This window comes from Penicillium vulpinum (genome assembly GCF_028829585.1).
Source record: "Penicillium vulpinum strain IBT 29486 chromosome Unknown utg000001l_segment0_segment0, whole genome shotgun sequence".
In the NCBI taxonomy this organism is placed as follows: Eukaryota; Fungi; Ascomycota; class Eurotiomycetes; order Eurotiales; family Aspergillaceae; genus Penicillium; species Penicillium vulpinum.
Genome location: NW_026643241.1, coordinates 7,842,966 through 7,865,749, shown reverse-complemented (window position 1 = coordinate 7,865,749; position 22,784 = coordinate 7,842,966). Strand labels below are relative to the sequence as shown.

Below are 22,784 nucleotides of genomic sequence, written 5' to 3'. Positions count from 1 at the left end.
ATCAGAATCTATACGCGAAAGATCACATCTGTCGAAGTTCACGACGGCGAGACCCAAGACCTTTCAGCACGACCCGCCTGCTTGTGCCGCTAGACCCGATATCGCCAATGCTGCGGACTTTGGGTAAGGAGTGTCCCGCCATGCCGCTGTCGCCGATATCAAATCGGTCATCGGCATCGTGGTCTGGGGTCATGCTCAGTGCAAACTGGGGTGGATTATGGGAGCTGGAGCAGCGGGTCTTTTGGAGAACATCTGCAACCCAGGCTTCACCTTCTGGGCTCATGGATTCGTACCGAGCACGTGGTCTAGGGCCAGCTAGGCCCAGCGGGGTGGAGCGGGATTCGTTGGCGGTTGAGGAGGCAGCGATGTTGCCGGGGGAGTGAACATCCCCGATTGAATAGCCGGAGGACACTGACAGGCGTCTGCCTGTCGAGGAAGGAATAGGGGCGACAACTGGTGGGGGTGAGGTGAAGGAAGGTAGATGGCCTGTTGTCACTGCCCTGGTGCCCATTACATCTGATGCGGTTGAGCCTCGTCTTTTCTTGTGAACGGTAAGGGATGAAGGGGGCCGAGCACTGAGCACGGATTGTGGTCGGGACGGAGTAGCCCGGCCGGAGGCAAGATACGAGGTAGCTGGAGTCAACATGGTACTTGGAGATGGGTAAGATGGCGAGGAACGTGATTTTAGGCCCTGCACCTCCACACGGGGTGTCTCAGACACCTTGCGGCGACCATGGTGAATTACATATTCGCGAAGGTATTCGCCAAGGTCAGCCCATCCACCGCCAACACGAACCATCACTCGCTGCCCCTCTTCCCCTACGGTGCGAACGAACAGTTTTGTCGGTGCGGACTGGCCCCCGTGGTGGAGGTGATAGAGTTTGACGCAGCTATCCTCTGTCTTGTAGGCATGTGAATGCCGTCTCCGGGCAGCGGGCATCAACGTCAGAGAAGGTGCAGGAGTGGTGCTGCGAGTGATTGGTCCAGTGGGGGATTCGGATCGGTACCGCATTCGTCGATCCAGGGACGACGATGACGAGGATGTGTCGGCTTCGTGGTTGGAGTCCACTAAATGGATATGACCAGGCAAAGAGTTGAGAATAGAGTTAATCTTTTCGTCGAGCTGGTCTCGCGGTTGCTTCGTGTGTTTGGTTGGCGAGGAAGCGCGGAATCCGAAATCAGTGGGTTCAGATCCATGCTCTTCTACATAGGATAACTCTTGCCTCTTCACACCCAGACTTTCGAGACTTGGATGGGCAGTCAGTCGCTGTCGCCATCGGAGAGATTTGGGCTGAAGAAGGTGCTCCATGGCTCTTCGGGCGGAGTTCATCCCAAATGTCTTTTTGTTTCGTTCCGCGATTTTTGCCATCTCATTTTGAGAGTTCAGGTCAGATGCAGACTTTCCTCGGGACAATTGATGATGGCGAGTAGGAAGGCGTGGAGCCAGAGGACTGGATGCAGCAGAATTATCCTGGAATGTGATTTTCGTTTGTGTCTAGAATAACGAATTAGCGATGAGCATATAAGCAAATCAACAGTTGGTTCACATACCTTTGGGGGTTTAGGGAAGTCGGCAGATGTGACGGAGTGTGTCCTGGTCCTAGACGGGTTCACGCTAGCCACACCTGGCGCCGACTCACTTCCTAGCCCCAACTCCAAGCGTTCATTAATAAACCGCTCAAGGGGCAGGCTGACTGTGCAAGTTTGCTCGAAAGAGATTCGCGGGTCAGGCTTTTGATTTTCCAAACGACGCAGACGATCCTCTCTCAAGGTATAGTCACCATGCGAAAGAGGATGTCTAGATTCAGGGGGAGATGATGGCCCAATAGGTGTCACATTAGAGGAAGCAGTACGCGGCTCAGGCGCCTCAGGGGTGGATATCAGGGAAGAATGGTCTGAAAGCAAGGAGCCTACAGATCCAGTAGATGTCCGACGACGATGTGTTATTTTATGCACCACTTTGCCATCTTCGTTGAGACCAGACTTCCCTGGGCGGGATTTGGAAAGTTTGATAGGACTCTGTAACGGCTTGCGAACTGTCCGTTGGGAAGATTCGGCTTTCCCTTCATTCAACGGATGGTGAGACTTGATGGGCGTATGATTTGAGCCTGACTTAGGCGACGCCACAGCCATGGGTATTTGTGAAATCCTTCCAGATGCTCTCGATTTCGGCACTTGAATGTCCGACCTGTTCGGTGTAAGCACCGGAGAGATAGCTGCTGCTACTGGAGTATCACACTGATTCTGTTCACTCGACCTGTCCGGGGATTTAGGCTCTTGGTAAACAGGAGAACTGATGGTTTCAGGTTCAGGCTTGAGTTTGGTTGGTCGGGAATGTGGAGAAGGCTGTTCTCTCGCATCAGAGTTCCTGTCTTTCTCATCTGTCCTAGTACCAACCGCCAAGTGTTTGTGGTCAGCAGAGGCCTGGGGCTCTTCGGCGGCAGGTACATCAACAGAAACAAGCACCTCAGGAATTTGGACTCCTATTTCAGATGCGGCTGAATGCTCAAGGAAAGGATCTTCGGCGAGAGCCCTATTCTCGAATAATGGACTTGATTTTGTCGAAGCCTGGCTGGGAGATGACACTGCCCCGTCGGGCTGTTGGAAGCCGAGCGGAAGAATGTTTTCCTTGTTTTCCAAGGTGCGATCAATTGCGCAAGGTATATGTGCAGGAGCCGAAAAGAGCTGTCGACTGATTGCAGAAGCTGGAGGAAAGTCGGACTGTGTTGGCGTGTCTAAGTCCTCTGCCATGGCCACAGGTGTGAGATCTTCATATTTCTCTTCGAGTGGAGACTTTAAAAAAGATATCGAGAGTTTCAAGTTTGGTGAAGCGTTCCCTTCGACCCGACCTGCGGGGAGCGGCGTTTCTTTAATAGGCACTGTTGATTGTTTAATAGGTTGTGGGCTAGCTGGTCTTCCGTCGCCGGGCGAGACTTCCAGGCCACACTGAAGTTCAACGGCCTGCTCCTGAGGGGAACAGAGATCATCTGAAGGTTCCGATACAGCTGTATCAGATGACGGGTCCTGCCGTGTTTCCTTCAATGACTCTGCGCGCTGGAGGCCGGCTGCGCGCATTTCAGCCATTTGAGACTCAGCTTTTGACCGCAACCACTCGTTGCGAACTTTGCGTTTATCAGCCTCCACCACCCATGTGGCAAAGTCAGACTCGATGGCTTCCAAGTCATCAATCCATTGTCCAGGCAAAGAATCTGGGCGACCCTCCAACGCGTCGAGAACTCGATCCATCCGCCTCCCGACAGCCACAACTGCGGACTCCAGTTTAACATGATCGGCAGCTAGGGATGCATCGGACGATTCGTTTGGATCGGAGACAGAAGAATGCGGGGTTTGTAAGGCGTGGAGGGAGGAGTCAAGGGCGGAGCGGGTCAAGCTCAGCTCTCTGAGCAGAACAGGAATTTGGCGCAAGACAAAAATGCGAACTTCCCAAGTGGCAAGTAGGGCAGTCAGTCGCGAAAGGTATGGCAGAGCTCGCAGGATTGTCGCTGTAATGACAGCTGTGAAGTCACTCAGCTGTACATAGCTGAGCGGCGGAGGCACAGACACGCAGCTTGTGGCGGAAGAGGGTCGAGACCTGGATGGAATGTGAGCATTCAAAACGTGTTCTTTTAATTCTTCCACGTTAAGATCGTCCATTCCATCACGGATTTCATCGGATCTCCTCTCATATCGCTCGACCACGCTGGCTAACAAGCTTCCATAGTAGCTTTGTTGGGTGTTGCTAGGGGGAGCCAAGAACATCGGAGGGCTGGGATTTCCCCCAGATTGCGACACAGATGGAGGAAGGAAACCCAACCCAACCTTCGCGTCGCGTTGATTTGGCCAGTCCCATGATTGAACCTCTTTGTACCACAAATTCAAGTTTTGGGCAGCTACCGCTGCGCGTATCCCTAAGGCGCGTTCTGAAGGCGACACTTGCGAGATACTTCGTGCGAGGATATCATGGGCGCGTTGTTCGTTCGAAGGTACTGCATCGGTTGATGTGAGGGCTTGAAGAGTTGATTCGGGAGAGAGGTTGCTGAGGAGAGGGTCGAGTTGTTGGTAGACGGAGCTAGGCATTCTTTCAAGTGAGGTTGAGCGCGAGTTATTTCGGGAATGGGAGGGGGAGAGGCGGATAGAAGGGTAATCCGGATTTATTCGACTGGCTGCCATGCCGAATAGATGCTCAGCCTTGGTCGGGGGTGTAAAGTCACAGGAAGCCTCGAGTGGCTCGAGGATGGCATGTAAGTGACGGACGTCGGATCGAGGGCGGGAAAGAGGACTGTCGAGCCCGCATGCTGAGACGCGCGTCTTAAGAGGGTGCAGAACTTGGCGAGCAATAAGCTCTTGGGATTTGGAGAGAAAATAAAGAAATGAGAAAATGATTGAAGGTTGACGAGGGATGTCGAAGTACAAAGGTGAGAGGCGAGAAACGAGGGTGCGGAGAGAGAGAAGGTGGCTGGTGCGAGGTGGGCACAAATGAGCGACAAGGAGGAGAAAGACCTGCTTTCTGATCACAATAAAATATCAAAACAATCACAATCAAAACAATCGGAAGATTTTCTGAAGTTGAATTATTTTGACCATTGAGAAGTGGAGATCGGATCAGGGGAGAGGCCCTAAGGTCGAGTGGAGTTGCCGACACGAACCATTGCCGGGTGATCCGCCTTTACTATGTATGGGGGAAATTAGTTACTATTCTTCATTGATTTATTAATTACTTCATTTGGTATAATTTGAACTATTGAAGTGTGTCGGAGGGGTAGAAAAAAGCAATATTTCATGTTTAAACTGTGAGGAAAGCAGATATCAGAAATTCCAGGAAGGGGAGAATAAGACTATTTGAAAATAGATTCAACTGTAGACGCAAGGGGAATATTTTTTAATATTTACCCAATTATTTATACACTCCGTAGTGGATATGAATGAATGCAGCAAAATCAAAACAAACTAACTCTTTAGATCGATTTCTACTACAATCACTATGTGGTCATGATGGCGTTAGTCGGAACTGATGGCACATAGGCCCTGGAATAGAATCCGGAATATCCCCGACACTCCAAAATCTGCAGAGCTGCATAGCTGCATAGATGCAGAAGTATCTTCTAACAAGCCAGTCATCATGCAAGAGCTTCGATACCGCTCAGAACTCCTAGAAGGTGTTGCCGAAGAGCTCACTAAAGAGCTCAAGAAATATGAAGAATGGTTCTTGCTCGAGCCGCACAAATTGAAGGTGATCTCAGATCACTTTGCTCAAGAGCTGGAGAAAGGTCTTACAGTTGAGGGTGGGTCTATTGTGAGTATCAATTGGACCCATAACAATTTGAATATCGAATAGATGCTGACTGGAATATTGACATAAAATTGAAGCCTATGAACGTCACATGGATCATGAAATATCCAACAGGACGCGAAAAAGGACGCATTCTTACAATTGATTTGGGAGGAACCAATATCCGTGTATGTGATGTCTGTCTTTCCACGGGGAAGGGAGAATTCGAGCAACGTCAGCGAAAATACAAGCTTCCGGAGGAGATCAAGACAAGCACGAAAGAAGTCCTGTGGGATTTCATTGCGGACCGAATCGGATCATTCCTCAGTGAAAATCAGAGCGGTATTAGTGCTTCAGATCCACTCCCACTGGCGTTCACATTTTCATTCCCAGTGGAGCAAAAGTCTATCCGCAGTGGCATTTTGCAGCGCTGGACCAAAAACTTCAATGTTTCCGGAGTGGTAGGGCACGACGTAGTACCCCAGCTGGAAGAGTCACTTGCAAAGAAGGTAAACTCACGTTGAATACAAAGAGAGTTGAAGCTGATCAAGCTAGAATGTCCCAGTGAAACTGGTGGCCCTAATCAACGACACGGCGGGAACCCTTGTCGCATCACGGTACAGGGATCAGCAGGTAAAGATTGGTAGCATTTTCAGTACTGGCTGCAATGCAGCGTACATGGAAGAGTGCCGGTTGATCCCCAAACTGCGTGATTTAGGACTGCCCGAAGATGCAACTGTAATCATCAACACCGAGTACGGCGCCTTTGATAACGAGTGCAAGGTGCTGCCCTTGACTCCATTTGATCGCCAAATTGACGAGGAGTCCGCCCACCCAGGTACGCAGATCTATGAAAAGATGGTGGCTGGGTTGTACATAGGAGAAATGCTGCGCCTGGTAATGCTGAAAATGCACGAAGGAGGTATACTCTTCAAGGGCCAAGACGTTTCACGTCTTCGAACCGCGAACTCATTAGAGACATCTTTTTTGTCTACTGTCGAGATGGATATTTCAGACTGTTTGACTGATATGAAAGGGGAGTTTAAGGAGAGCCTCAATTTGGAACTCACGTTGGACGAGTTGAAGGCATTACGTCATCTGATCGGCCTGATCGCGATGCGTGCCGCGCGTCTCTACGCGTGTGGAATTGCGGCCATCTGCAAGAAGAAAAAGATCCGGCAGTGCCACGTTGGGGTTGATGGCTCGGTGTTCAGTAAATATAGTATGTTAAAGGGACGGGCAGTGCAAGCCCTTCGTGATATTTTTGATTGGGAGCCAGGCAGATTGGACTTGATTGCTCTGAACTCGGCCGAGGATGGATCTGGAGTAGGGGCAGCTTTGGTTGCAACGTTGACTCTTGACCCAAGTGAAATAAAAGAGTGTAACATGGATGATATTTAAAATCGCAAGCTGTTCTAAAGTTGTGAAAAGAGAGTTGCAGACGTGAAATCCTCTATGAATGATAGCGATAAGCACTTTAATTGTCGACCTTTCCTCCCTCCATCAACAACCCACACAATGCGGTTCCGAACACAATTAACAGACAGCAGGACCTTCTCCAGTAAGCCCAATCATTAGAATAAAGGATCAAAGCTGACCAAATCAGAGCTCACAGCGTCACTATCCTCGCTAGGCAAGGTATGTTGGATGCGCCTGGAGTACGAGGTGATCCGTTTTACCATCATACCCGACCAAGGCACACAAGTTTGGGCATCAATACCAGTGGTATGGTTAATAATATCCAACCTATAGATCATGTTATCAATATATTGACCGCTTGGCAGGCAACCATTTTCGATGACACAACCTACGAGTTAGAATCAAATTCCGACGCTATCAATATCGAAGTCAACATCAGCGTTCTAAACCGAGCCCTACGTTCCGCCTGGGGCTCAACGCATACACAGCTCCGCCTAACTAAAAAAGACAAAACCCCACTGTTGGCACTAACAGTCCTGGCATCAGAATGGACAGACGGAAACATGGCATTAGCCACCAACAAGGACGCAGATGGCTTTGGCGGCAACCCAAACACACCAGCTCCAGCCGACACGACAGGCGATCGAGGACCACGCGAGCGCCAGACATGGATCACGCAAGAAATACCAATTAAGATCCTTCACGAGTCAACGGTCGAAGGCCTGCATGAGCCGCACTGCCCAGACCCCGAAGTACACATCATTCTACCCAATCTGGCGCAGTTGAAGAGTATCTCTGACCGCTTCACGAAACTCGCGTCCACAGATAGCAAAGGCCGACAACCGGGCGTGATGGCGCCCGATGCGCCGGGGATGCACTCTGTTTCTTTTAGCGGACCGGGCACCAACGCAGCTGCCACTGCACTGTCCACCAACTCGTCTCCCAAGCTTGAATTATCTGCTAATATGCATGGCTCGCTACGACTGGCTATTGCTACGGATGAGCTGCGCATCGCAAGTGTCTGGTCTGATCTCGTGAACCCACCGTTGGACCCTGCGCAGATGAGCGAGGAGCAGATGAGCCAGCTTCCCAGTGAGCTTAATCGGAGGCGAGAGGTGAGTGAGGGATTTGAGTCCGGTTGGGCTAAGGTGCGGATTGATGGAAAGGATTGGAGTCGGGTTCTCAGTATTGGGAGACTGAGTCCCAAGGTTGTTGCCTGTAAGTCTCTTCGATGGTTGATACCTTGAATTACCCCCCGCTTGGTGCAAGGTGACTGGATTTCTCATTCGTTATGGTTAGGTTTCGTCAATGAAATGGCACTGGTTCTTTATGTCTATCTGCCAGGTAATGAGAAGGGAGAGGAATCTTGTTTAACGGTGAGTTAGTATTACCCCAAGAATGCGTTTCCCAACAACCAAGCCTTCTAACACTCGCGTTTTAGTATTATATCAATTCATTTACCACATAATACTGTGGTAATATTTGGGCTACAATGTCCATCTTCCAAAGTGCAGGCGTTTGAAGGTCGGAAATGAATTATTATAAATCGTTATTAAGACAGGTGCATGCCACAAGCCATGCAAGAAGAAACCTCCAGATCCAAAAAGTTCAAGCAAGCAATAAAATGCGAGCCCAAAGAGAACATCAACGGGAGGAGGGTGATATACACAATGCCAGGAGTACGAGCCCTTGACTCCATGGATGACGTCGCACCAAAGAACAGCAAATATCAAGCTATGCGCAACAGCAAGGCTTCAGATGACGTTCAATGAGCGAGAATGCAGAGGGACGGCGTGTCTGCTGGGGCAAGAAACAAGACACATGCAAGATGCTAGGGCAGTGACGAATTTAGTAACAGGGGGGGGAGGGGGGTTGTATTATTCAAGGGTAGGGGGATGCGGTTCATCAATGAAATCATGTGAAAACAAATGAAAGGCATAACGATGAAACAAACATAACGGAACAAAAGAAAAGGACATTATAGCACGTAGCTAGTCGAAAGACTGGTAAGCACTACATCATCGGACAGTCGAATAAAGTCCGATAATTATTGAGCCATCACGTCAACGTAACGGCCCTTCTTCTTACCGCGAACAGTGTTGCCCTTGCGCGCCTGGGGTGCACCGATCAAATCATCGATTGAGCTAGCATGAGTCAAGGATGAAGAAGGCCGCAGCGGTGGGCCGCCGGAACTACCGGGTGGTGTTGGCATAGCCGCTCCTGTAGAAACAGACCGAGGGAGAGGTTGAGGCGCAAGCCCGGAGAGGCCTGGGCTGGACGAGAAAGGCGGGGCGGCAGCTGAAGAAGACTGAGGTCGGTTGCCAGAGCCAGACATTGGGGGCATCGGAGGCATCGGAGGTGCACCGTTCGGCGGCATGCTGCCCGAGCTCGCGGTCCGACTGGGGGGAGCGGATCCTCGAGGAGGAGGTGGAGTGGCATGGGCCGGCGCGCTACTATTGGGATCTTTCTTATTGACCCATTTCTTCAAGTCCTTGTCGTAGTAGAAGGAGCTTTCTTCGCCAAGTTTGGCTCTGATAGGACCACCACCGGATTTGTTTTCCTCTTTCTTGGCTCCGCCGAACCAACCACCAAACCAGCCCTTCTTGCCAGATTGTTGGGCATCCTTCTTAGCTGCAACAAAGATCGGATTAGTAAGTGAGCTAAGCGATAGGCGTTGTTAATACATACCATCTTCCTCGGCGGCTTTCGCGAACGCTTCATTTGCCTTGCGATCATTCTCTGCCTTTTGGAGAGCCGCTGCCCGGGCGGCAAGATCGTCGTCATCGTCATCCATGATTGACTTCTTCTTGGGCTGTTCTGCAGTAGGTGGCACATCCTCCTCCTGGGCAGCATCATCTACACTAGCCGCAACCGGTGTGTGAGAAACAGGCTCGTAAGACGAGCTTGCAACAGGAGGTGCGTACGGTGATTCGGAGTCTGGTATACCAGCTGGCATACCAGGAGGGCCTTGGTAATAAGGGGATTCGCTGGATGTGGCAGCCTGCCCTGGAGGCTGATAAAAGAGGCCATTGACCATGGGCTGCGCGGCTGAAGGAGCTTCACCAGGTGACATGGCTTCTTCTACCGGAGCAAGAGGAACGTATGAGGACTGGGGCGGCGTCGGTTGGTACCCACCCGCGTTTGGTGACCCATACGTTGGAGCTCCATAGGACATTTGTTGATCAATCGAGGGGGAGAGTTCTTGTGAGCTTCGGCGTTGTCCAACAGGCGGGAAATAGGAAGCAGATCTCTGAGAGTCCATTGAAGATCGGCCTTTGAACTGCTCCGGCGAGGCATTGGGTGCATATTGGCTCGATGGGTGATACTTGGACGCGCCGCCTACAGGAATGGCCTGCGCTCCTACTGCTGCCCCAGGATAAGAACCGTAGATGTCAGATACAGATGGTGAGCGGCTAATTGTTGGGGTGCCAGCTACGTTGGCAAAAGGACCAAACTCCGTTTGCTCGCCACCCTTACCGGATCCAGTCGATGCGGCATCGCTATCATCACCTGCCACGAAGCTATTGAAGCGAGCCCACATGGACCCCGAGACCTTCTCCATGCTTGGCCTCGATATCCAAGAGCCACTATCGCTGGCTGTTTGGCGGAGACGTGCAGACAGCTCTTCAACCTCTGCAAACAAGTGTTGGTGATAGTACGGCGAGGGACGAGTGGTAGCTTTCAATGCCGCTGCCACTGCATCGCAATAGCCTTGTGCCTCTAAATTGCGACCCTGATCAACGAGGCACCTGGCGTTCAGGATCTTGAAGGCCAACAGATGTGGCAGATGGGCTGTAGGGGAGGTGCCGAGAACAGATGTAGCATACTCATAAGCCTCGGTCAGCAAGATAGCATCTTCATCCAACAAGGAAGAAGGGCAGCGCTGATGGTCAGCACCAAGGAGAACAATGTCGGCCTGTGGATAATCGGGGCCACCGAAAACAGCAGCACGCGAAAATATGTAGCAGATGTGAGCCGCCTCTGTCCGTCCATAGGAAGTAAGCAGACGACCGAGGGAAAGCAGGGCCTGGTGATCCTCAGAACTCCGGTTACTTAAAACCAGTCCCAAAGTATCTTTCCACTTGTCTAAACCTTCGAGGACATTCTTAGTAGAGCCCTGGCCATCGGCCTTGCTAATTAGTTGCAGACCTGCTCGGGCAGACGGGGGCACGAGTTCGTCGATGCTTTCTTCAATATTGCCAGCGAAGATCTCGTAGAGGGCTGCAAGTGACTCAGTATTTGCGGCTTTAGATCTGACCTCGCGGCGGACAAATTCCTGCATGACCTGTTTCGAGATCGACTTATCCATGGTGGATGAGATGATCATCGCATGTCCCCAAAGGCGTCGATCTACAGCACCCCAGACGGCCTTCTCCCGATCACCACGGATTAAGTGTAGGCGAAGCTCCTCCAGCCACTGTGCATCAACAGCATCAGGCTGCGAAGGCATTTCCGAAGTGACAAACCCTCCAGAGGTGGCTAAACTGCTTGTGTATGATCCGTCTGCGTCAGAATCTTGCAGGTTGGGAAATATTATTTGGCGGAGAGACGTTTGAATCTCTGGGGAACCCTCCAGGTTACCGTCATTCTCCACCAGAAGCTTGACAATCTTCCAGAGGAGAATTTTCTCCTCCCGGCGTTTGTGCGCATCAGACTGAACCTGTTCATAGCTTGGAAGATCTGAATTTTCAAAAGCCGCAATCTTGCTAGAAAGCCAAACAATCAGGTCTTTCTTCTTTGACTTTGCCTTGAGGGGCCCAGGGTGCTGGACGATTGTATCAGTGGAGGGCAGCCATTCGCTCAGTTGAGAGATTTTTGGTTCACCAAGAGTGGGTTGAATCATTGGCGCCACTTGGCCAACTGAGTAGCGAGGAACGTGCTTGGGGAAGCAAGAGACTATGGATCCCCCGAACCCGAATTTGAAGATCGGGGCTCCCTTCCATCTCTCCAGGGGATCATGGTCCAGTCCATCATTAGGAGCGATAAATTGCAGGTGCTGAGTTGGAGCACGGGGTTGAGAAGCAGCCTGCACAGGAGCATATGGATTCACTGTTTTAGTCGGTGAGCCTGAAAATTGCACCGAAGCCGGCCGTTGGAGGGTATCGATGTTCTGTCCATAGGAACGCGGGCTCGTCAAGTCCCGGGTAGGTGACTGGGTCTGAGATCGGCGAAGCGGACCCATCTGGGTATCGCTGGGTGGTGGAGACATATATACATTCGGCGCGGGAGCATGAGGAGCAGCAGCATATTCCGGAGCCGGTGCGAGACGCTGAGCGAACTCATTGAGATATTCCTGAGGGGCATAGCGACTTTGAGGCGGAGACGACTGCACAGGTGAGCCCGCACTTCCTCTCCGCGGTAGGGTAGAGGGGCCGTTAAGATATTGCGGAGCACTAGGTGGGGTTTGTCCGAAGCTAGCTCCTTGCCCGCGCGGCGGAGAAAGATTGATCGCAGGCTCGAGAGATGGTAGTTTGTGTGATTGATCGGGCTGATAAGAAACCTTCTCATGGTGTGCAAGCGGACTTGACGTCCGTGGCTGGAAAGGTAAATTTTGGCCAGGGACATGAAGTGGCTGTGAGGCATAACGATTGCGAATAGACGAGGTAGGAGGGGGCGCAGGGGAATATCTAGGCAACGAAACTGGTTTTGCGGGTGCTTGCAAGCCAGGAGGTTGGGGAGAATATCTTGCAACGGCAGGAGGTCCGGCCGGGGCGCTCGATGCTAGGCTAGCATACGGATCCAGTTGTTCAGGTGGCTGAAGTGTGGATTGGATTGGGAGCGCGATAGACTGTTGAGTTGGTGGTGCGGTAGGAGCAGATTGAATCTGGGAAGGAAGAGGCGACCCAGTCATCGTCGACGCCGCCTGCGGATTAGGGGTGTACCGGCCTGAGCTGGCAGGCCTAGACCTTGGTGGCGCCGGAGGAAGTTCCTCGTAGAAATTCTTCGGCGCAGGGGGAGGGGCCACAGCTGAGGGGGAAGCTGCTGCAGGGGGGAAGCCAACTGCAGCAGAAATTGGTATGCTAGAAGCGCCTGGGGGAGGAGGTGGAGGCATGCTGGTCACTGTTGGTGGAACAGGTTTGTGAGTAACGACCGGCTTTCGGGGTCGGGAGATATCATCTGGAAGATCGTAAGGAGATTTGTAACCCTGTTTCGACCGCTCAGCAAAGCTCTCTCCTCTGGTTGTTACAGGGTTCTGCTGTGGTTGCGAGAAGTATGATGGCATCGCTGCGGTGGCTGGCGGCGCAGCTCCTAGGAGGGGAATACCCTGTAATAAATCGCCGGTGGACGGTTGATGAGGTGTGTATATGCTAGGAACAGGTCTTGGCTGAGAAAAGCCCTGAGGTGTCTGGAAAGGACTGTTCAAGCCAGCCGACAGAGCATCGTTGGTAGGCTGAACAGGGGTTTGGTAAATGTGCTCATGTGCAGGGACAGGCTGAGCGGCTTCAGTCTCCAACAGTATATCGTCATCGTCCAATGCCGCCTCCCAACGAGCCGCCAGATCATCATCCGGTAAATCACCTAGCTCGGCTTCCCACCGTGCCGCTAGTTCTTCCTCCGAGGGTTCGGCTGTTGTCTGGGGTTCCAACGACGCAGCCTTCAGGGCTTCATCGAACTGTGCTGCAGCCGAAGCGTCACTAACTGGGGAGTCAAGAGCAAACCCAGCCGATTCCAAGACCTGAGATGTACTCTTTCGAGTGAGATGGAGTGTTTGCTCCTGAGCCTCTTCCTTTGAGGTTGACCGGAAGAAATCCTCATCGTCGTTCCGATCTTCTGTCTTCGGAGCCGAGCTGAAGAAGCCATCTGCATCGTCCCCGTCGTTGGCAAACACGTTGTCGATGGATTTCTCTTCTTCTATTGGGTGCAGAGGTGAAGCCGGTGTAGACTCATCTAACAATGGGACCCCTTCCTCGAACCTGGACTCGGCTTCTGGCGGTGCAAATATAGGCTTTGTCTGGGTGTTGAGTTGGTTAAAAAAGTCGTCCTCGTCAGAGTTGACTTCACCACTCGGCTCGTTCGTCCATAAAGGTTGATTCTGAGTGGTTGTATCCACGCCCGCTGGGGCCGGATCTTGAACAGCATGGTTATTTTCGTGAAGAGGGGTAGCCTCGGTAGAGGGCAGCGTATTGCTAAGGTCCTTCTCAAAGGTGTCCCATGGATCTTTGGAATCGGTATTGCCCTCGTCTTTTTGTGGGAACAGCTCTTCGGTGGGAGTGGACGACTGAGTAGTATTTCCATGTTCAAAGGTGTCTAACATCGATTCAGGTGCCATTGTTTGCTCCTCTCTTGGAGGTGTTGTAGGCTCTCTCGCCAATGTCGACTCCGGGTTGGTTTCTTGTTCAAGTGCGGCAGTGGGAACGGCAGTATGAGAGGTTTCAGTTTGAGAAGAGGGTGGCTCGTTTGTAGTGGTGGGAAAACTATTTCTAGCCTCCGCACCGGATGTGACTGGACGTGTTTCGGTCTGAACTAGCTGCGTGGGTTGGGTCTCTGGCAGGGTCGGGGTTAGGACGGCATCTACAGTCTCAGTAGATAGCTTGGTATTTGTGTGAGCCGTTTCAATAGTCTCATCGGGGATTTGACTGGTTTTATCGACAGCATCAGTGTCTAGGCACATAGCCTGGTCTACCGCCGGTGATGCATTGTTCACTGGCACGTCCAAGCTCGTGTATTGAGGCTGAACCGGGTCTACCTCATCGGGAATATCCCACGCAGAGAAGTCCTCACTCTGTGGAGATATGACATCGGCGAGGGACTTGTCCTCTGGCTCATCTGCCGCAATCAGGTCTGACAATCCACCCTGGATTGAGCTCATCGTAACAGGAGGGCTATTGTCCTCGGGCCGTAAGGCTGGATTCCATGACTCCGAGTCATTGTTGGTCGGTTGGTGCGCCATATGTGCAAAGTCGTTCTCGATTGCGAACGTGACTAGAGATGGGGGGCGCGGTCCGGAGGGACCAACCTGACACGTCTCCAATGACGCCTCAGGAGATCAACAATCGCAAAGGAAAACAGGGTCGATGGCGTCAACTTATCAGTCCATGAAACAATGTAGATATAAAACAGAGCAAACAAAACTCAAAGAAACAAATCAATCATGAATCCATCAGTTGATGGCGAGGGAAAAAAAAAGCAGTCGGCTTGTCATGGAATAATGCGACAGTAAAGGGTTCCCCGTGGGCCCGCCAAATGCACGGGCTGAGTCATCAGAATGCTGTCCCAAATAGGAAAAGCATAGACCCGTTATGCGGAGAAACTGATATTCCAGCTCTTTTATGCGCAACCTTAAAAATGCAGTATTATGTCATCTAGTTATCGCTGCGAGTTATGCACTCATGTGATTGCTTCCACGGGTGGGTGGCCGAACAGGCAGTCATCGATTGTCCTTCAAAGACACTCCACTCGGTTCTCCGTTTGGTATATTTCCCAAATTTTATGATTGTGGTGTTGACAGCATTTGACACAAAGAAGCGTTTCGTTTCCTCTTTCACCCTCCCACCATCCCTCTATCCTTTCATCATCATGCTGCATATTGATTGATCAATACCACCGCACATGACAACATATACTTGAGATGAACCTTCCTTCGATGCAAGGCCCAAAAGCACCACCTTGCATAAAACCAGCAATTGATTTGACTTGAATCATACCAACTTTCTAATTATGCCTTCATCATCCGACTACCTACACCCCCTAGACCATCACGATGCGCCAGACGCCTTCTCGGACTCGGACGATGACTTGGATCTAGAAGAGCTAGATCCAAGCACAACATCGCCTCAGCAATCTCGTGAGTCTCAGGACTATACTGGCCGCAAAAGAAGTCATGGGCCGGGTATTGCGCTACGGAACTTGCGTGTCGGAGCGGCAAGTCGGTGGAGACGCAGTGCGTCTGGACGCGCAGATTTAGAGGATGATACGGATGCGCTTTTAGAGAATGGGGAAGAACAAGGCGTGCGGGACTCACATGCAAGCTCCCGGAACTTGGAAGAGGATGATATGCCTCTCCTAGATCGTAGAGCCTCGACTCGCGATTTCAACGATGAGCCTCCCAAGAAAGGCAGCCGCTTCCGCTTCCCGGGATTCAAGACACCCGTATTTCTGCAGGGCACACCACATCTATTTGGATCAAACGACAACGACTCTGATAACCAACCTCCCCGTGAAGTACTTGTCGGGCAGTACCAAGCGATTAAGTATCCGGCCAATGTGGTTTCGAACGCAAAATACACACCCTGGAGCTTTCTACCGAGGACCCTTTACAACGAATTCTCCTTCTTCTTCAACATCTACTTCCTGCTTGTGGCTTTATCACAGGTCATCCCGGTGCTACGAATTGGTTATATGTCGTCATACATTGCGCCCTTGGCCTTTGTGGTTTCAATATCGTTGGGTAAAGAAGCACTCGATGATATTCGTCGGCGGCGACGGGACGCCGAAGCTAATGCCGAAGAATACTGCATTTTAGCACTAGGAAGATCCAACGCGACGGAGGTCACAAAAAAATCACGAGACCTGAAAGTTGGTGATGTGCTCAAAGTTCGTAAGAACCAACGTCTTCCTGCCGATGTAGTGATTCTGAAGAGCATTTCAAATGACTCTGGCACTCCTCGTCATTCAATAATGGAAGAACCTGTTCCTGAGGCATCTTCCGAACTGCTCGAACCAGGTCAGGGATCGTCCGAGCCCACAACTAACACCGCATCAAAAAGTGGTGAAGGTGCTGGAAATTCGCCTGCGGGTGATACTTTCATCCGGACTGATCAATTGGACGGCGAAACTGACTGGAAGCTTCGTCTGCCTTCCATGCTGTCTCAATCTCTATCTCTAAGCGATTTAGGTCGACTACAAATCACAGCTAGTGCCCCCGATAAGAGAGTCAACGAATTTGTTGGGACTATTGGGCTGGGTCCGCCCACTGGATTTTACGATGCCCATGTTGACAAATCATCTGGGCCTCTAACCAACGAAGGAACGCCTGGGCCTGTGGAAAATCAATCGGCTCCTTTGACAATCGATAATACCGCCTGGGCCAACACTGTTCTTGCGTCCAACACCATCACCTACGCCGTCATCATCTATACAGGATCTCAAACCCGCGCTTCACTTTCAACTTCCGCTTCCCGGTCGAAGGTCGGCCTGTTAGAACTCGAAATCAACAACCTCACCAAAATTCTCTGCGCCCTCACACTTACTCTCTCGTTCATCCTTGTCGGATTAGAAAGATTCCAGCCAACAAACGACAAGAAATGGTACGTTGCGATCATGATATATCTCATTCTCTTTTCCACGATCATTCCCATGAGTCTCCGGGTCAATCTGGACATGGCCAAGTCAGTATATGGGCGGTTCATCGAACGGGACAAGGACATTCCAGGGACGGTTGTCCGCACCAGTACAATTCCAGAAGATCTGGGAAGGATTGAATATCTTCTTTCAGATAAAACGGGAACGTTAACCCAAAACGAGATGGAGCTCAAAAAAATACACGTTGGCACTGTATCATACGCCAATGAGGCAATGGACGAAGTCGCCTCATTTATTCGCCAGGCTTTTGCGTTTTCAGGCAATACCTTGACCACCCCTTCAACTGTCTTTGGAACTCAGGCCGGCCATGCCACGGCACCACGGACAAGGAGAGAGATTGGCTCCCGTGTCCGGGATATCATCTTAGCGCTTGCTCTTTGCCATAATGTCACACCGACCACAGAGGAGGAAAACGGCCAGAAGGTGACGAGCTATCAAGCTTCGTCGCCTGATGAAATTGCCATTATCCGATATACCGAAGAAGTCGGATTAAAGCTAGCATATCGAGACAGACAAAGTATCGTCTTAGAATCCACCGACACCAAGCAGGTTGTCGTGCGGGCTCGAATTCTCGATATCTTCCCATTCACATCTGAGTCCAAGCGAATGGGGATTATCGTTCAATTCCAGGATGATGAAAACATGCTTGAACCTGGTAAAGACGATAGTGAAATTTGGTTCTATCAGAAGGGTGCAGACACCGTCATGACAACTATTGTTGCAGCGAATGACTGGCTTGACGAGGAGACTACCAACATGGCTCGGGAAGGGTTGCGAACTCTCGTTGTTGGACGCAAACGAATCTCCGCACAGCAATATCAAGCCTTCTCTGCCGAATACAGACAAGCGTCACTGTCTTTCCAAGGGCGAGATGCGGGTATGGCGAAGGTTGTGGGCAAATACCTTGAGCAGGATTTAGAGCTTTCTGGTGTGACCGGTGTGGAAGATCGGCTGCAGCGCGATGTCAAATCCTCCCTCGAGCTGTTACGCAATGCTGGTGTTAAGATCTGGATGTTGACGGGTGACAAAGTGGAGACAGCGCGTTGTGTGGCTATTTCTGCCAAATTGGTCTCCCGTGGCCAGTACATTCACACAGTGACTAAAGTCACAGACAAGTCAACTGCCCAAGAAGCTCTTGACTTCTTGCGAAACAAGACTGACTGCTGCTTGCTAATTGATGGCGAGTCCCTCGGCCTTATGCTCGGTCAATTCAAAACAGCTTTCATCTCTGTCGCGGTGCTACTGCCCGCTGTGATCGCATGTCGATGCTCCCCAACCCAGAAAGCTGAGATTGCGGAGCTGATTCGCCAGCACACGAAGAAGCGTGTGTGTTGCATCGGAGATGGCGGCAACGATGTCTCGATGATTCAAGCAGCCGATGTCGGAATTGGTATCGTGGGCAAGGAAGGCCGCCAGGCATCTCTGGCCGCTGATTTCAGTATCACGCAGTTCCACCATATCACCAAGCTTCTAGTTTGGCACGGCCGCAACTCATACAAGCGGTCTGCTAAACTAGCACAGTTCATCATGCACCGTGGGTTGATCATCAGTGTTTGCCAGACGATGTACAGCATCGCCAGCCACTTCGATCCCAAAGGCTTGTTCATCAACTGGCTTATGGTGGGCTACGCGACTGTCTACACCAACGCGCCCGTTTTTTCTCTCGCCTTCGATCAAGATGTTGACGAGCGTCTCGCTAATCTCTACCCAGAGCTTTACAAGGAGCTCAAGACAGGGAAGAGTCTAAGCTACCGCTCTTTCTTTGGCTGGGTCTTCATTTCTGTCTACCAGGGTGCAGTGATTCAAGGTCTCTCTCAGATATTGTTGGATACTATCTCAGGGCCGCGCCTAATCAGTCTTTCCTTCACAGCCCTCGTTCTCAACGAGCTTGGCATGGTTGCTACTGCAATCACAACCTGGCACCCGGTCATGATCTTCTGTCTGATCGGCACACTGCTTGTATACGCAGGAAGTGTCCCCTTCCTGGGCGAGTACTTTGATCTTAGCTACGTGATCACCCTTGACTGGCTCTGGCGAGTTTTCGCTGTGCTAGCTGTGTCTCTGGTTCCGGTCTGGGCTGGGAAAATGATCAAACAGTCGTGGCACCCGCCAAGTTACCGAAAAGTCCGTGGATAGAGTTGGTCCTTGTCGTGATTTTTGTGTATCATAGTTGGTCACTCGCTTGGACTTTTTACCTCGCTCTTCTTTCTTTGTCATAGCTACCACCGATTTAGCATCATGTGGCTCTCTGTATATTACTCTTAAGCATCTTGTCTTGTTGGACGGAACTAGCATCGGGCTACTTCCATACTATTAGATTATAAAGAATCACTTCAGTTCCATCCTTAGAAGATTGACCACCCGGGCAGTACCCGGGATAAAGTTCACGTTGTGTCGAGAATGTGTCCGTCAATTCTTCCTGGATGATATATACTTACTCTCGGGTTTTCATATTGCATACGTGCGTCTGCATACGGTATTAAATGATTTTAGCCCTATAGTTAGTAGTCATTCAAGGCTCCTAAACAATTAAAAAAAAAAAAAACAATTTACATAAACTACTACATAACTAGTTGACTAACTACCTACCTAGGTACGGAGTAGTGGGAAGTCAATCTTGGAAGGCGGATCTCTCCGAGATCCAATGACGTGGCGTGGAATCGATAAGCAAGCACGTGACTACCTTACTCAGGAAGGCGGTCAACACGTATCGAATCTTTTTTTTTTCTTCGGGGTCAAGCATCTGCTGGATAGACTCTAGGACCAACCACTTTTTCGGTTGCCAATTCCTTGCCCATCATGTCTGACGAAATTGTCTGGCAAGTTATCAACCAGCAGTTCTGCTCATACAAACTCAAGTCAGTATTAATCTTCACACGCTGTCTATTCAGTCCGCGTAACTTTTGATCTCCATTATGCATGGATAGAAAAACAAGAACATTCCATTAACCATTCCAACCTTCTCTCTAGGACGACGAAAGACCAAACCTTCTGTCGCAATGAATACAATGTCAGCGGTCTGTGCAATCGCCAGTCTTGTCCACTAGCCAACTCGCGGTATGCGACGGTGCGAAGCGATCCCGAAACGGGCGTCATGTACCTGTATATGAAGACCATCGAACGAGCCCACATGCCCAGCAAATGGTGGGAGCGCGTGCGCCTATCTTCCAACTACGCCAAGGCCCTCGAGCAAGTCGATGAGCGCCTCATCTACTGGCCCAAGTTCTTGACCCACAAGTGCAAGCAGCGTCTCACCCGCCTGACGCAGGTCAGCATCCGCATGAAGAACATTGCCAAGGAGGATGAGCGTCTCGGAGAGAAGATTGTGCCCAAGCTGGCGCCAAAGATCCGCCGTCGTGAGGAGACTCGTGAGCGTAAGGCTGAGTCTGCCGCTAGGGTCGAGAGAGCTATCGAGCGTGAGCTTATTGAGCGTCTGCGTAGCGGCGCTTACGGTGACCGGCCACTCAATGTTGAGGAGGGTATCTGGAAGAAGGTTCTCCGTGGTCTTGAACGGGCTGGTGATGGTCAGCGTGATGTGGACATGGATGATGGCGAGGAGATCGAGGAGGAGGAGGAAGAGGGTGTTGGCGAGGTCGAGTATGTCAGCGATCTCGATGAAGAGGAGGACCTCGAGGACATGGAGGACTGGCTGGGCGTTGACTCAGCTGACTCCAGCGACTACGATGACGATGACAGCGAGGACGATGACAGCGAGGACGACGAGGAGGAGGCTAGCGCGGATGAGAAGAAGCCCAAGCCCAGTGCCAAGCGGAAGCATGCTGCTCCCCAGGCTAAGCCTCGCAAGAAGGGTCCTCGCATTGAGATCGAATACGAGACTGAGGGTGCTGGAAAGGAACAGGTCATGGCATGATTTTGTGGAAGTTAGAGGATTTGGGAAAAGTTTACCTGATCTTGCATGGCGTTTGGGCTGTCATTTCTTTTGTTCTATATTCTTATTATGTTCTAGTGATCGGGCATCATACCCTGCTACATTGCATCCACTACAACTCACGATCCTAGATCTTCCAATGTCTATTTTTGTCTTCGATTGTACCGCTTGATCTCTATTTTATTTCTAGGATGCCTGAACATTTATTTGAGACCTGACCTGACTTGTTGCCTCATTTAGGTGAAACACGTGATCACGTGTTGACAATCACCCAATGAATGCTCTCCACCGTCATTGCTTTCATTTTCCTTTGAATGACTTCACCTCACCTCAGGAGCCGGTTCTTCTGTTAATTACCCCCTTAATATTCCATTGCAACCATCCTCATCTCTTGTCAAACTCTTTGACCCTGAATCCCTTGCATTGGGTCCCCACAATTAAAGCTCCAGCTCCGCCAACCCACCCCGCATCGACGCTGCCATTCTGCAGACCGCGCATTACTCAATCACACAACTCGGCTGCTGCAAGATGAGCTCATACTTCTCATCCTTAACCACCTCTTCAGCCATATCTGGCCTGGGCTCGCGGCTCACCAACCTTCGCCGTGCCATTACCCTAGGCGACGAGGGAGACGACCCCGACAATGAAGACTGCTCCCACATCTCCAACGCCCTTCGAGCCTACTACACCGAAAAGGGTCGTCCATTCCCACCATGGCTCCCACAAGATCCCAAGGCTCCATCTCCGGCACCCTCCCGCCCGATTGCGACTTCACAGCTACCCTCCGGCAGCTACAGCCAAGGGTCTGCCAACTCCAGCCGGAGCGGCGCTTTAGGTGATCTATGGGGTGACTCTCCCACTTCCCAAGGATCAATCCCACAGACAGCCAGTCTCCGTCGCGGACGTGGCGGTACAGCACCACCGCTCGCCTCTGCCAACAGCGCGCCGCCGGGTCCCTCCCCATCCCCTGGTCCGCCCCTAACACTTTCTCAAACCTATTCGCCTTCTGGATCGGGTTCCCCTTATCCATCTGGAGCGCGGCCATTACCAAGCCAGCGATCTGGGTCGAATCAGTCTGCCCAGGGTCGTCCAACTCTCGACCGCGTTGGGTCTGGTGGTGGTTCAGCCCAGGACCGACTGCGCGCCAGATTACAGGGAGGAAGATCCCCTAGTCCCAATACCAATGTTGACCCCAGTGTTCGGAAGCCCGTTGGAATGCCCGGGCGACGGTGAGAGTGTAGATGGTTACATTGCATGGTCGACAGCATGGTGTCGGGAGTTATTTCATGTCCACCTGGGCAGTGTTTACTGATTATGTACATATATCTTAATAACAAAGTTCATTCAATGGTCAGAATACATTATAGCAAGATATTGTAGCATATTCTGGCGAGAATTCACGCAAATTTGCTATTTTACCTTCAGCTCTCACGTTTGGGGGATATAGACATATATATTGGGCTGAATCACTCAAACTTACCACTGATAGGGCGGATATCACCCTTTCCAACCATCACCCAACGAGCCAAGTTACGCAATGACCCCCATAATTAGACCTCACCCGGACTTACGCTAGTAGCCACCAGCGCTAAGCAACAACCAGCGAATGACCATCTCGGCTTGCGCTGGGGAAAATCCCGCCCTTTACCCGACCCCGACGGGACTATCCCGTGTTTGACTTGGGGACCGTAATCCTCCGATGTATAACGCAACTCGGAAGCTAGTTTCCCTCTTTTCATACCTATATATACAGGTCATCAGCCAAGCGAGAATATTTGACGGGTCCTAGCCCTTATTTGAAGCTTAATTCACCGAAAAAGTCAAAAGATATCCCCATTTTCCCCGAAGTGTTGCCGATGTATTGCTGTTCTCTCCACGGGGACCCCAACTTCGTTGGATACCAAG

The 22,784-nt window shown here is 51.1% G+C and overlaps 7 protein-coding genes across 7 annotated transcripts; 5 read left to right on the top strand and 2 right to left on the bottom strand.

Moving 5' to 3' along the window:
- Positions 1 to 22: 22 nt before the first annotated feature.
- N7479_002808 (GAS2 domain protein) lies at positions 23 to 4,170 on the bottom strand (the record flags this gene model as incomplete). Its single annotated transcript, XM_057250505.1, has 2 exons — positions 23 to 1,495; positions 1,552 to 4,170. The coding sequence occupies 2 exons, from the start codon at positions 4,168 to 4,170 to the stop codon at positions 23 to 25; spliced, it is 4,092 nt and encodes a 1,363-aa protein (XP_057114937.1).
- Positions 4,171 to 5,119: 949 nt separating this feature from the next.
- hxkB (putative hexokinase) lies at positions 5,120 to 6,670 on the top strand (the record flags this gene model as incomplete). Its single annotated transcript, XM_057250504.1, has 3 exons — positions 5,120 to 5,282; positions 5,336 to 5,730; positions 5,825 to 6,670. 3 exons carry the CDS (start codon positions 5,120 to 5,122, stop codon positions 6,668 to 6,670), a joined length of 1,404 nt encoding a protein of 467 aa, XP_057114936.1.
- Positions 6,671 to 6,787: 117 nt separating this feature from the next.
- On the top strand, positions 6,788 to 7,935 carry N7479_002806 (checkpoint protein HUS1 family protein; the record flags this gene model as incomplete). The annotated part of the gene is made up of 3 exons (XM_057250503.1): positions 6,788 to 6,830; positions 6,885 to 6,994; positions 7,054 to 7,935. The coding sequence occupies 3 exons, from the start codon at positions 6,788 to 6,790 to the stop codon at positions 7,933 to 7,935; spliced, it is 1,035 nt and encodes a 344-aa protein (XP_057114935.1).
- Positions 7,936 to 8,735: 800 nt separating this feature from the next.
- sec16 (COPII coat assembly protein SEC16) lies at positions 8,736 to 14,579 on the bottom strand (the record flags this gene model as incomplete). The annotated part of the gene is made up of 2 exons (XM_057250502.1): positions 8,736 to 9,319; positions 9,377 to 14,579. The coding sequence occupies 2 exons, from the start codon at positions 14,577 to 14,579 to the stop codon at positions 8,736 to 8,738; spliced, it is 5,787 nt and encodes a 1,928-aa protein (XP_057114934.1).
- Positions 14,580 to 15,346: 767 nt separating this feature from the next.
- Positions 15,347 to 19,126, top strand: N7479_002804 (aminophospholipid-translocating P4-type ATPase NEO1; the record flags this gene model as incomplete). Its single annotated transcript, XM_057250501.1, has 1 exon — positions 15,347 to 19,126. One exon carries the CDS (start codon positions 15,347 to 15,349, stop codon positions 19,124 to 19,126), a length of 3,780 nt encoding a protein of 1,259 aa, XP_057114933.1.
- A 663-nt stretch (positions 19,127 to 19,789) lies between these two features.
- On the top strand, positions 19,790 to 20,861 carry N7479_002803 (ribosome biosynthesis protein MAK16; the record flags this gene model as incomplete). Its single annotated transcript, XM_057250500.1, has 2 exons — positions 19,790 to 19,848; positions 19,961 to 20,861. 2 exons carry the CDS (start codon positions 19,790 to 19,792, stop codon positions 20,859 to 20,861), a joined length of 960 nt encoding a protein of 319 aa, XP_057114932.1.
- A 546-nt stretch (positions 20,862 to 21,407) lies between these two features.
- Positions 21,408 to 22,112, top strand: N7479_002802 (uncharacterized protein; the record flags this gene model as incomplete). The annotated part of the gene is made up of 1 exon (XM_057250499.1): positions 21,408 to 22,112. One exon carries the CDS (start codon positions 21,408 to 21,410, stop codon positions 22,110 to 22,112), a length of 705 nt encoding a protein of 234 aa, XP_057114931.1.
- Between the last annotated feature and the right edge of the window lie 672 nt (positions 22,113 to 22,784).